At 44.1% G+C, this 13,143-nt stretch overlaps 1 protein-coding gene across 1 annotated transcript in view; it reads left to right on the top strand.

The window, feature by feature from the left end:
- The window catches only part of LOC145362038 (STE20/SPS1-related proline-alanine-rich protein kinase-like), a 90,583-nt gene that overhangs the window by 12,204 nt on the left and 65,236 nt on the right, over positions 1-13,143 (top strand). Inside the window, exons 3-4 of the mRNA XM_080218075.1 lie at positions 7,947-8,085; positions 10,589-10,704. Coding sequence (XP_080074201.1) covers positions 10,632-10,704 — 73 coding nt within the window. The 5' untranslated portion in view covers positions 7,947-8,085; positions 10,589-10,631. The remainder of the gene's footprint in view (positions 1-7,946; positions 8,086-10,588; positions 10,705-13,143) is intronic.

Raw genomic sequence — 13,143 nt, forward strand, 5'->3', positions numbered from 1 at the left:
CCATCGAGGAGAATAATACATGACCTGAAAGCAATGAACAAAGCTAAGGGATAAAATTGATTAAGTTTTGATAAATTTTGTTGATTATACAAGAGTAAGTGAATCAATCAGCAAAAAAAGTGTTGGGTTCCAATTCATTTTCTCGCTAGTTATTAATTCAGTTAAGGGCCCATTGGTTACATCATAAATTGAGAGAGAACGTAAGAACATAAGAAGTAGGAGCAGGAGTAGGCCATCTAGCCCTTTGAGCCTGCCCCGCCATTCAATAAGATCATGGCTGATCTGAAGTGGATCAGTTCCACTTTCCCACTTTCTCCTCATAACCCTTAATTACCTTGTCTATCAGAAACATATCTACCCTTGACTTAAATATATTCAGCGAGGTAGCCTCCGCCACTTCAATGGACAAAGAATTCCAGAGATTCACCACCCTTTGAGTGAAGAAGTTCCTCCTCAGCTCCAATCTAAACTGCACCCCCCCCACCTTATTTTGAGGCTGTGCCGTCTAGTCCTGCTATCCTTTCTAAGCGGGAAGAATCTCTCTACCTCTACCTTATCTAACCTCTTCATTATCTTATATGTCTCTATAAGATCCCCCCTCAGCTTTCATAAGAACATAAGAAATAGGAGCAGGAGTAGGCCATCTAGCCCTTCGAGCCTGCCCCGCCATTCAATAAGATCATGGCTGATCTGTCGTGGCTCAGTTCCACATTCCCGCCCTCTCCCCATAACCCTTAATCCCCTCTCTTATCAAGAACCCATCAACCCGCTTCTTAAAAATATTTAGCGAGGCAGCCTCCACCACTTCAACGGGCAGAGAATTCCAGAGATTCACCACCCTTTGAGTGAAGAAGTTCCTCCTCAACTCCGTTCTAAACCGCCTCCCCTTTATCTTGAGGCTGTGCCCCCTAGTCCTACTGTCTTTTTTGAGCGGGAAGAGTCTCTCCACCTCTATCCTATCCATCCCATTCATCATCTTATACGTCTCAATGAGATCTCCCCTCATTCTTCTAAACTCTAACGAGTACAAGCCTAGTTTATTCAGCCTCTCCTCATAGCTCAATCCCCTCAACTCCGGTATCAGCCTAGTAAACCTCCTCTGCACTCCCTCCAGGGCCAAAATATCCTTGCGCAGGTGCGGCGCCCAAAACTGCACACAGTACTCCAGCTGCGGCCTCACCAATGCCCTATACAGCTGCAGCAAGACCTCCCTACTTTTATATTCAATCCCCCTCGCTATGAAGGCCAGCATCCCATTCGCCTTCCTGACCACCTGCTGCACCTGCAAGCTGGGTTTTTGCGACTCATGCACAAGGACCCCGAGGTCCCTCTGCACCGTCGCCTGCTGCAGTTTTTCGCCACGTAAGTAATAGTCCTTCCTACCATTCTTCCTACCAAAGTGGACCACCTCGCACTTGCCAACATTAAATTCCATTTGCCATTTCCTGGCCCATTCGCCCAGCCTATCTAGATCCTTCTGCAGACTCTCCACACCCTCCGCACAATTTGCCTTTCCCCCAATCTTGGTGTCATCAGCAAATTTCGACACCCTGCACTCGGTTCCCTCCTCCAGATCATCTATATAAATGGTAAATAGCTGAGGCCCCAGCACCGACCCCTGGGGCACCCCACTAGTCACCAACTGCCAATCCGAATAGCACCCATTGACCCCCACTCTCTGCCTCCTATTTGACAACCAATCCTCTATCCACGCTAACACCCTACCCCCAACTCCATGTCCCCTGACCTTCTGCAATAACCTCTTGTGAGGTACCTTGTCAAACGCCTTCTGAAAATCCAGAAAGACCACATCCACCGGCTCTCCTCTATCCACTGCCCTAGACACATCCTCATAGAACTCCAGTAAATTTGTCAGACACGACTCCCCTTTAATGAAACCGTGTTGCGTCCGCCCTATCAAGCAATTCCCTTCAAGATGCCTCGCAATTTCCTCCTTAATGACGGATTCTAACATTTTACCTACCACAGACGTTAAACTAACCGGCCTATAATTCCCCGCCTTTTGCCTGGCACCCTTCTTAAACAACGGCGTAACATTAGCCGTTTTCCAATCTTCCGGCACTTCCCCGGAATCCAGCGACGTCTGGAAAATAACCACCAAGGCATCCACTATAACCTCCGCCATTTCTTTCAGAACCCTCGGATGCATTCCATCCGGTCCTGGGGACTTGTCCACAATCAGCCCCTCCAGTCTGTCGAGCACCACCTCTCTAGTAACAGTAATGTCATTGAGACCCTCCAGTCCTACCACCTTTCCATCGCAAACACCCGGCAAATTATTCACGTCCTCCTCCGTGAAGACAGAAACAAAAAAGTTATTCAAGACCTTAGCCATTTCCCCATCCCCTACCACTAAGTCCCCTTTCTCATCCTCTAAAGGACCAACGTTCACCCTAGCCAGCCTCTTCCTTTTTATATATTTATAAAAACTCTTGCTATCCTTTTTTATATTAAGTGCTAGCCCAGCTTCATAGCTTCTCCTACCCTCCTTTATCAACTTCTTTGTCAATCTTTGTTGACATTTAAACCTTTCCCAATCCTCTTCTCGCCCACTGCTCTTAGCTACTCTAAATTCCTCCGCTTTTAATTCTAAACTCTAACGAGTACAGACCCAGTCTATTCAGTCTCGCTTCATAGGCTAACCCCTTCATCTCCGGTATCAGCCTGGTGAACCTTCTCTGCACTCCCTCCAAGGCCAATATATCCTTTCGCAAATGCAGGGACCAAAACTGCACACAGTACTCCAGCTGCGGCCTTACCAGTACCCTGTACAGTTGCAGCAAGACCTCCCTGCTTTTATATTCTATCCCCCTCGCTATAAAGGCCAGCATCCCATTCGCCTTCTTGATCACCTGCTGCACCTGCAGACTGGGTTTTTGCGACTCGTGCACAAGGACCCCCAGGTCCCTCTGCACCGTAGCATGCTGCAGCTTTTCGCCTTTTAAATAATAATCCCTCCTACTATTATTTCTGCCAAAGTGGATAACCTCACATTTGCTAACGTTATACTCCATCTGCCAGGTCCTCGCCCACTCACTCAGCCTATCCAGATCTCTCTGCAGACTTTCTGCGCCTTCCATGCAATTCGCTTTTCCACTCATCTTCGTGTCATCAGCAAATTTCATTACCCTACACTCAGCCCCCTCCTCCAGATTGTCTATGTAAATGGTAAACAGTTGAGGCCCCCGCACCGATCCCTGTGGCACTCCACTAGTCACCAACTGCCAATCTTCTAATAGCACCCATTGATTCCAACCCTCTGCTTCCTGTTAGACAACCAATCCTCAATCCACGCTAACACCTTACCCCCAACTCTGTGCACCCTAACCTTCTGCAGCAACCTTTTGTGAGGCACCTTATCAATCCCCTTTTGGAAATCTAAAAACACCACATCCACCGGTTCCCCTCTGTCTACCGCACTAGTCACATCCTCATAGAAATTCAATAAATTCGTTAAACACGACTTCCCCTTCACAAATCCGTGCTGCGTCTGCTTGATCAAACCGTTCTTTTTGAGGTGTCTTGCTATTTCTTCTTTGATGACAGATTCAAGCATTTTTCCAACTACGGACGTTAAGCTAACCGGCCTATAATTCCCTGCCTTTTGTCTGCTACCTTTTTTAAACAGTGGCGTAACATTAGCCATTTTCCAATCTTCCGGCACTTCCCCAGAGTCCAGCGAATTTTGATAAATAATTGCTAAGGCATCCACTATCACCTCTGCCATTTCTTTCAGAACCCTGGGACGCATTCCATCCGGTCCTGGGGACTTGTCCACCTTCAGTCCCGTTAGTCTATCAAGCACTACCTCTCTAGTGACAGTAATTGTATTAAGGCCCTCAACTCCTACCATCCTTCTATCTTCAATACTCGGCAAACTATTTGTGTCCTCCTCCGTGAAGGCCGACACAAAAAACTTATTTAAAGCCTCAGCCATTTCCTCATTACCCACCGCTAAATCCCCCCTCTCATCCTCCAAGGGTCCAACATTCACTCTAGCCAGTCTCTTCTTTATATATTTGTAAAAACTTTTACTATCATTTTTTATATTTAGAGCTAGTTTAGCTTCATACTCTATCTTTCCTTTCTTTATCGCTTCCTTAGTCATTCTTTGTTGTTTTTTAAATCTTTCCCAATCTTCTAATTGCCTACTATTTTTAGCCACTCTGGACACATCAGCTTTTAATTTAATACTCTCCTTTATTTCCTTAGATAACCAGGGCTGGCTATCTCTTCTCTTACAGTCCTTCTTTACCATTGGAATAAATTTCTGCTGAGTACCGAAAAAAATCTCCTTAAAAATCCTCCACTGTTCCTCAGCCGTCCTGCCAACCAATCTGTGCCCCCAATCTACATTCACCAATTCCGCTCTCATCCTATCGTACTCCCCTCTGTTCAAACAGAGGACACAGGTTTGGGACCCTACTTTCTCATCTTCCATCTGCATCAGAAATTCAACCATACTATGATCACTCGTCCCAAGAGGATCCCTCGCAAGAAGATCCCTAATTCTACCTGCCTCGTTACACAGTACCAGATCTAAGATAGCTCGCTCCCTCGTAGGTTCCGTTACACACTGTTCAAGGAAACTATCCCGACAGCATTCCAAGAACTCTTCCTCAAGCCCACCGTGTCCGACTTGGGTCAACCAATCAATATGCAGATTAAAATCCCCCATAATTATCGCCGTTCCGTTTCTGCACGCATCAATTATTTGTTTGTTTATAGCCCGCCCCACCTCAAAGTTGTTATTTGGGGGCCTATAGACCACACCCACCAGTGTCTTTCTCCCCTTACTATTCCTTATCTCCACACACAACGATTCCACGTTTTGCTCTTTGGAGCCTATATCTTCTCTTACTACTGCCCTGATATTATCCTTTATTTACAGAGCTACCCCACCCCCTTTTTCCTCCTGCCTATCCTTCCTAAATGCCTGATACCCCTGGATATTCAGTTCCCAGTCCCGGCCACCCTGCAACCACATTTCTGTAATGGCCACGAGATCATACCCATTTGTGCTGATTTGCACTATCAGCTCATTCACTTTGTTCCGAATGCTTCGTGCATTCAGGTAAAGTGTCTTTATACCAGCCTTTATCTGGATCTTATTTGTAGAAACACTACTAACCTCTCTCGTGCCCCCTACTCCTTTAATTAGCGAACATCCTCAACATTAACCTGCACTTGTACCCTCTCCTTTACTTTAGATTTTGTAATTTCCCCCACCCTTGCACCCTCCCCCCCACTAATTAGAAAAACTTCATCATAAACCAATCCCTGAGATTGCATCACAGGTATTTTTTTAAATATATATGTACAAAAGGAAAAGATGAATCGCTGGTGCTTAATTTGATTGTTATAAAAGGAGATGCAACAGGAACTATTTAATTGGGATGCCTCAGTGAAAACCCAATTAACCAATTATGCCACTTCAAAAAAATCACAATCTTCCTAGCATACTGGCCTAACCACAATGAAAGGATTTGGCTGTCTCAGCAGGACAATTCATAGAAATCATGAAGACAATCTGTTCCCTGCACATCAACTGGATACCCCCTTTATCTGTCAAGTTACTGCTGTCTCACAGTCATATTTTCCACTTATGCTTTTTGATCTTCTGGCCAGAAGGAATCCTGGAAGGAAATGGTGTGTGATTTCTGAAATGTAATTAATGTATTTAATGAATGGCAGGGCACTGGGAAGCTCAGAGGAACAGAGGGATCTTGGGGTAATTATTCACAGATCCCTGAAATTGGCAGAGCACATAAGTAGGATAGTTAAGAAGGCATAAGGACACTTTCTTTCATCAGTTGTGGTATAGAGTATAAGAGCAAGGAGGCTATGTTGGAGTTATACAGAGTGTTGGTTAGGCTACAGCTGGAGTACTGTGTGCAGTTCTGATCACCTCACTAAAGGAAGGATGTGATAGCACTAGAGAGGATACAGAGGAGGTTCTCCAAGATGCTGCTTGGGATGGAGCATTTGAACTATAAGGAAAGACTGGATAGGCTTGGATTGTTTTATTTAGACAGAAAAGGCTAAGGGGGATATGATTGAGTGTATGAGATTACAAGGGGTATGGACAGTGTGAGTAGGGAGCAGCTATTCCCCTTGGTTGAGGGGTCAATGATGGGGGGACATAGCTTTAGGGTAAGGAGCAGGAGATTCAGAGGGGATTTGGGAAAAAACTTTTTCACTCAGAGAGTGGTGGGAATCTAAAATGCACTGCCTGGGAAGGTAGTCGAGGCAGGAAACCTTAGAACCTTTAAAAAATATTTGGATGAGCACTTGAAATATCATAATATTCAAAGATATAGGACAAGTGCAGGAAAATGGCATTAGTGCGCCTTTAGTGGTAGATATTGTCAGTGCAGACTCGATGGGCCAAAAGGCCTTTTCTGCACTGCATGACTCGATGACAAAGTTTCAGTTAAGTAAAATCATACATAGGAGTGCCACGTATCTCCATTCTTGATATCACTGAAGCTGGAAATCTACCTAAAGATCTGATCCTAAGCCTCCTCTTGGGAACCATAACATATGAAAAATAGAAAGAAAGGCAAAATAAGAAATATGAGTAAATGTGCTGAAAACTCCCTTTATAATATTTGGAGTTATGTGACAAGCTAGATAAATAAGGTTTCCTCTTAAAGGATGCAATAGCCCTTAACTTGATTATTCATTTGTAAAAACAATCCTGGGTTTTTGCAATTATTATTTACAAGTAAATATTGTTAGCAAGCAGCTTTGATGGTTTTGTGAGTGAATGCATCACATACTCTACTAATGAGCCATATCAATCAAGAAGGTCCCACATTTAAACTCTTGTCTGTGCTGAGTTAACTAATCTCATCGGCCATGAAAGGTGATGCTAATGCAATTATTAATCTAAATATTCCCAGACTAGGATGGGATAGATCATGAAACATAATCTTAAATTCCTTAGTGTAACCCCTGCTTTGTACTGAAAGCAATGAAGAGTGGAGGACAAGGTGCTACCACTTGGGGTCCAGTAATTATGGCAGAATTTGGGGTGGGGGGTTGGCAGGAGGGAAAGGAATCTGGTGCCCCAGAGGGACCTGGGATTTAACACCATTTACTGAGTTGTGGGCCCGAGAAGCTCTCATGGGAACCTGGAATCTGGCAGAGGCCCGAGCCAGTTTGCAACCTGAAATTATTAGGGATGACCCAAAAGCACTCATCAAAATAAGTCTTTGTGCCATCTCTAAGAATGCCAATTTCCACCTTTGTAACATCGTTCGACTTCACTCCTGTTTCAACTCATCTACTGCCGAAACCTTCATCATGCCTTCGTTACCTCTTATTTTGATGAGTGCTGCCGGATCATCCCTAATAATATCAGGTTGCAAACTGGCCCGGGCCTCTGCCAGATTCCAGGTTCCCATGAGTGGCTCCTGGTCCCACAACTCAGTAAATGGTGTTAAATTCCAGATCCCTCTGGAGATTTTAAATTCTCATCTGTTTTCAAATCCCTGCATGGTCTTGCCCCTTCCCTCTCTGTGTAATCTCCTCCAGTCCCACAACCCTACCAAGATTTCTGCGCTCCTCTAATTCTGGCCTCTTGTGTGTTCCCGGTCATAATTGCTCCACTGTTGTGGCCATGTCTTTAATTGCCTAGGTCCCTATGCTCTGGAATTCCCTCCCTACAACTCGCCGCCTCTCTACCATGCTTTCCCCCTTTAAGACACTTCTTAAAACCTACCTCTTGTGATTTGGTGTCATTCGTTATTTTATAATGCTGCTGTGAAGCAACTTGGGACATTTTATTCCATTAAAGGCGCTGTATAAACATAAGCTGTTGCTGTTGAGGGGCTGAAGGCATCACTTGGGAGGGTGCCTGCCAGAATTTGAGGAAACCTGTTCATTCCTCCTGTCTTTTCTTTTGTGCCTTCTGATTATAGCTCTGATTGATGGTAGCCATGATGTGGAGATGCCGGCGTTGGACTGGGGTGGGCACAGTTAGAAGTCTCACGACACCTGGTTAAAGTCCAACAGATTTATTTGGAATCACAAGCTTTCGGAGCACTGCTCCTTCCTCAGGTGAGATTCAATAGAAGTGTTCAAACTTGTGAAGGGATAGGTGCATAGGAACAAAAGGAGACCATTTAACCCCTCAAGGATGTTCTGCCATTCCATAACTTCATGGCTCACCTGTGACCTACCTTCATATACCCACCTTTGCTCTATATCCCTTAATGCCTTTGACTAATAAAAATATAAATTTCAGATTTAAACAAATGGTATGTGCTGCCACTTGCAGAAGAGAGTTTCCAAACATCAACCACCCTTGTGTGTACAAGTGTTTCTTAATTTCACTCCTGGAAGATCAGGCTCTAATCTTTAGACTATTCTGAACTTTCCAACTAGCGGAAATAGGTTCTCTCTATCTACCCTCCCAATTCCTTTTAATACAGTATTTTGGAAACTTGAAGAAAATATCCTCTTAATTTCTAAATTCCCTAGGGAATACAACCCTAATTTATGTAATTTGTTAATAACTATGTTAAATAATTGAGTCTACAGGACCAGAAACATCCTGCCATTTCGAGTACCTGCTCATTATCCCTACTCTATTTCTCCTGCTGCTCAGGCTATTTCCTAACTAGGTCAATAATTTGCCTTCAAATACATGGGCTTCAATTTCAGCTGTTTCTGACTGTATCAAATGCCTTCTAGAAGTCCGTATAAATAAAATCCATTGACATTCCCCTGTATTTTACTTTAGTCATCTCTTCAAAGAATTCAGTTTGCCAGGTATGATGCAGCCTTTAAAATCTATGCTGGTTCTCTCTGATCAACTGAGAAGGTGTTCTGTCACACTATTCCTAATTATACACTCCAGCAATTTCCTGACAACAGCCATTAGGCTAACTGGTTTATAATTCCTGCTTTCTCCCTCTCAACTTTCTTAAATAGCAGAGTGACATACTCAATTTTCCAATCTGAAGTAATGGTTCAGAAATCGAGAGAACTTCAGAAGATAATAATTTGGGCATCAGTAATTTCTAACCTACTTCCTATAAAATTCTGGGACAGAAATCATCTGGTTCTGGGGATTTGTCACTCTTTAGTGTCATTATTTTCTTCCTTACTGTTATTTTGCTTACTTTAATTTTGGTGAGTCCTTATCCCTAATTCAGTTTTTTTCCCCCTTGGGATGTTCTGGCAGCCGAATCCTTTTTCTCTGCTAATACAAAGTAATTATTCAACATGTTTGCCACTTCCTCATTTACAATATCACCATTATCAGTTTTCAAGAGGCCAATACTGCTCCTTCTTTTTCTGAATACTGTAGAAGAGCGTAGAGAGGGAGAAGTTGTTTCCGCAGGCAGGAAGATTGCTCCCCAGAGGACACAGATTGAAGGTAATTGGTAAAATAGTCAGTGGAAATACAAGGAATAAACTGAAAGGAATTGTTGCAATCTGGAATGCACTGCCTGAAAAGGTGTTGGAGGCAGATCCAATAGTAACTTTCAAAAGGAAATTGCTTGTATAATTGAAAAGGAAAATATTGCAGGGTTATGGGGAAAAGGCAGGTGAATGGGACTAAGATGGGGAGTTGGGGGTGGGGGCAAGGCAGAATCCCTCCATTGGATGGTCTATGCCTGCAGCTGAACCCAGGCAGGTAGGCAAGGCATATCTCAGCTATCCTAGCCCCTCATGCCCTGCCTACTACTGAGAGACCACCCCCGGCAGATGTACTGCACCCCGCTGCCTGTGGGAACCTCCAGACTGATTGGAAAATCCGAGTCAACCACCCTTATTCAGTACTATCGCAGTCAATGGAAAATCCCAGTCAGCCTCCAACAATTGGGTTTAAGTCGCCAGCCATTAGCAGGCTGAATTGGCTATCTGCCACTTGTGGATGGGAACCCCACCTCCCCTAGAGTCAGGGTTTTGATGGATTCTTGCAGTGATTGTGACCCCTTGTAGGTGAGTTGTGGGGCAGGGGAGGGACTTCAGGGTAAAAATTCTTCTTGAGTGGTGATGCAAAATGGGCACTGTGGGACTAGCTGCCCATTTACACGGTGCCTGATATTTAATTTCATCGACTGCAATAATACTGAATAATAGGTGGTTGGCGCAATACCACCTGTGTTTGCACCACTGCCTGAGATAAATTTCTACCCCTTATGGTGCCAGAGGCAGCAGGGTAGCACCAATTGCACCAGCAGAAGAGAATTTCCCTGCCAATGGACTTCAATCCTCTGCCTAGCCCTGGAGTAACTCCTGCCCTGGGTCAGATGTCCAACGGTTCAAATCCCCTTCCACAGACTGAGAAACCTAGCTCAGAATGGCTGAGACGCGTTCCTCTCACTCAGCCAGTGTTGCTATGGTACAAATAACAGAAAATTCATATATCCCCATCACAACATGACCACTCATGCCTGACTCGCTTGTATTCTGAGGTGTGTGTGTGTGTGTGTGCGTAAAACAAAGCTGTCAGTTATACTGTGCCTGTCCCTCTTGTGCTCTGAGGTGTATGTGCTGTGTGTGTGTGGCTGTGTGTATAAAGTTGCTGAGCGCTCTCTCTCTTCAGCAGCCTGCCGGGTTCTCACTCTCGCCGCATTGTGACTCACAGCGTCATGGCGGAGGAGCTGCTAGCCGGGTCCCAATGGCCAAATGCAAGAGATGCCTACGAGCTGCAGGAGATCATCGGTCAGTCTCTTCCCAATCCTTTTAACTAAAGGTGGCGCGTCTAAATAAATGTAACAGTGGCGACAGCAGAGAAGAGAAAACCCTCCCCTTAATTATTTTTCCCCATGTAGTTTAATTTCAGTCTGTTGTGCGGCATTATTCATTCTGAGCGATTTCAATCCCTGCATGTGCCCAGGCTCTACTGCTCACTGGGTGCAGGACTGCGTCTTTTATTTAAACCGGCGCTGCTTGTAATAACACTGACGGGGGACGAAAATGGAAAGCGGCTTTTCGATTCAATGTATCAGTTTCTTGGGTAGCACCCTCATACAAATGGATGTTCTGATTATGTGTGTTTTTTTGAGGTCGGGATGTGTAGCTTGGGATGTTCTGCGTTGCTTTTTTTTCGCCCCCCTCCCTGACTGGGTCGATCCGGGTAGTGAATGAAAGTTAAAACATGTTGAAAGTGACTGTGCACACTGTCAGCCCCCCTCTTGACATGTTTTGCTGCGACATTGCCTCTTAATGTCAAATGAAATCCTCTGTAACAAGCTTTTACACTGGAGCCTTTTTTTTGGTAAAATGTCAGCTGATGCCTGGCATCATATCAAACATAGTTTGAGTGTTTATACAAATCACAAACTATTATTGTTATGAGGGGGCGGGGGAGACAGGTGGGTCCTCAGACTAACTCAATGCATATCTGCCTAAGGCAGAAAGCTTTTGAAAGGCTTTGAGAGAGGAAAGAATATCAGCGAGACTTTCTATTGGTTGGTGATTCAGTAAAGAAGGAGCCACAGATTCAGGATTGTCACCTAAAGAATAAAGAGGAAAGTTAAAACAATTTAATTTCACAGAAAAAGTTGTCAGCACATGGAATTCTTTATCACCAGTGACTACTGCAGCACGTATATTTGAAAGGAAATTGGCTAAATATTTGAAAAAAGAGAGCCCAGAAGGGCAAGAGGAAAGAACAAGGAGATTAAATAAGAGTACATAGTTCCAATTGAAGAGGCAGCAGCAGCACAGACTCAGTGGACTGAATGGCCTTCTTCGTGGCACACTTTTTCTGATCGCATGATACAAAATGTAACTGGGATTTAATCTGTAGACATGGAATAACATATAATCTAATGGAATCTAACCTTTCCCTGTTTTTCCCTGCCAAAAAAACAACACGACTCAGTATTGATACACTTTCACAGTGTTCAGGTGTCATTTTATTCTGTATTTCTGTGTTTTTTTGACAGCAAACACCTAGAATTAAAGACGTGCAAAACATGCCTTTCAGGAGCGCTGTAACTTTCATTGATAGCCCTGTTGGCAAAAATGGAGCCTGACACATCAGATGGTTCCAGTTTCTAAACCTGGTTTGCATTGAGTTTGCCAAATCTTATGTGTTTGGCTACAACTGACATCATCAACAGTGGGGGAGGGGGTTTCCGATCATCATGTTGAGACCCCTTTGTGTGGTGACAAGATTGGGCGTGGCCACAATGCTGCCTCTGACTGAGCCAGCTGCTGAGCACTGCCCTGTGGGTGAGGTATTGGGGGGCTACTGGATCCCGGCAGAAGTCCCAAGTATTCGCAAGAACAGAGAAAAGGGGAGCAAGAGCGCAGAAAGTAAGATGAAGTAGTCTCTGAGTTGCTGTCTTAGGTTCAAAACTGTAAGAATAAGCAATCATTTGGTTGGTGGGCATCATTGCATTGCCAACTCTGTCTGTCTTGACATTCTTGTAAACTTCTGAATATACGATTTTTTAAAAGTACATTATGGAAGTTTGTACTGTTGCAGATACACTATCTGTGTGAAATAATTCCTGCAGTCATTATGGCAGCTAGTGAACTAGTATTTCAGAGCTGGTTTCCCCGGGCTCTTATAGCAGCGAAATCTATCTGGAGGTTCTTCCAACAGCCCTGTCTTCAATGCGCACTGTGTCAGCATGATTTCACAGAGTGCTGGATCATGCTTCATATTTGTACTTGGCCAAGGATCAAACTTAATTCTTATCTAACTTTTTAAATGGAACTAAATTTCATTTAAATATTAGGAAGACTCAAAGCATTGTCTTTGGTCCCTGTCATGAACTTTGTTCCCGAGCCACTGACTCTATTCTTCTCCCTGGCAACTGTCTGAGGCTGAGCCAGACTGTTTGCAACCTTGGTATCATATTTAACCACATATCTGCGCCATCATTAAGACTGCCCATTTCCACCTCTGACATTGCTCAACTCTGCCATTGCCTCTGCTCTTTGCTGCTGAAACCCTCATCCATGCCTTTGTTACCTCTAAATATAACTATTCTACTTCACTCCTGGCTGGCCTCCCACATTCTACCCTTTGTAAACCCGAACTTGCACTAAGTCCCATTCACTTATCACCACTGTTTTCGCTGACTCATTTTAACTTTTGGTTAAACAACACCTTGATTTTAAAATTCTCACCTTTGTTTTCAAATT

The sequence above is a fragment of the Carcharhinus amblyrhynchos genome, chromosome X (assembly GCF_965287045.1).
Source record: "Carcharhinus amblyrhynchos chromosome X, sCarAmb.v2.hapA, whole genome shotgun sequence".
NCBI classification, from domain to species: Eukaryota; Metazoa; Chordata; class Chondrichthyes; order Carcharhiniformes; family Carcharhinidae; genus Carcharhinus; species Carcharhinus amblyrhynchos.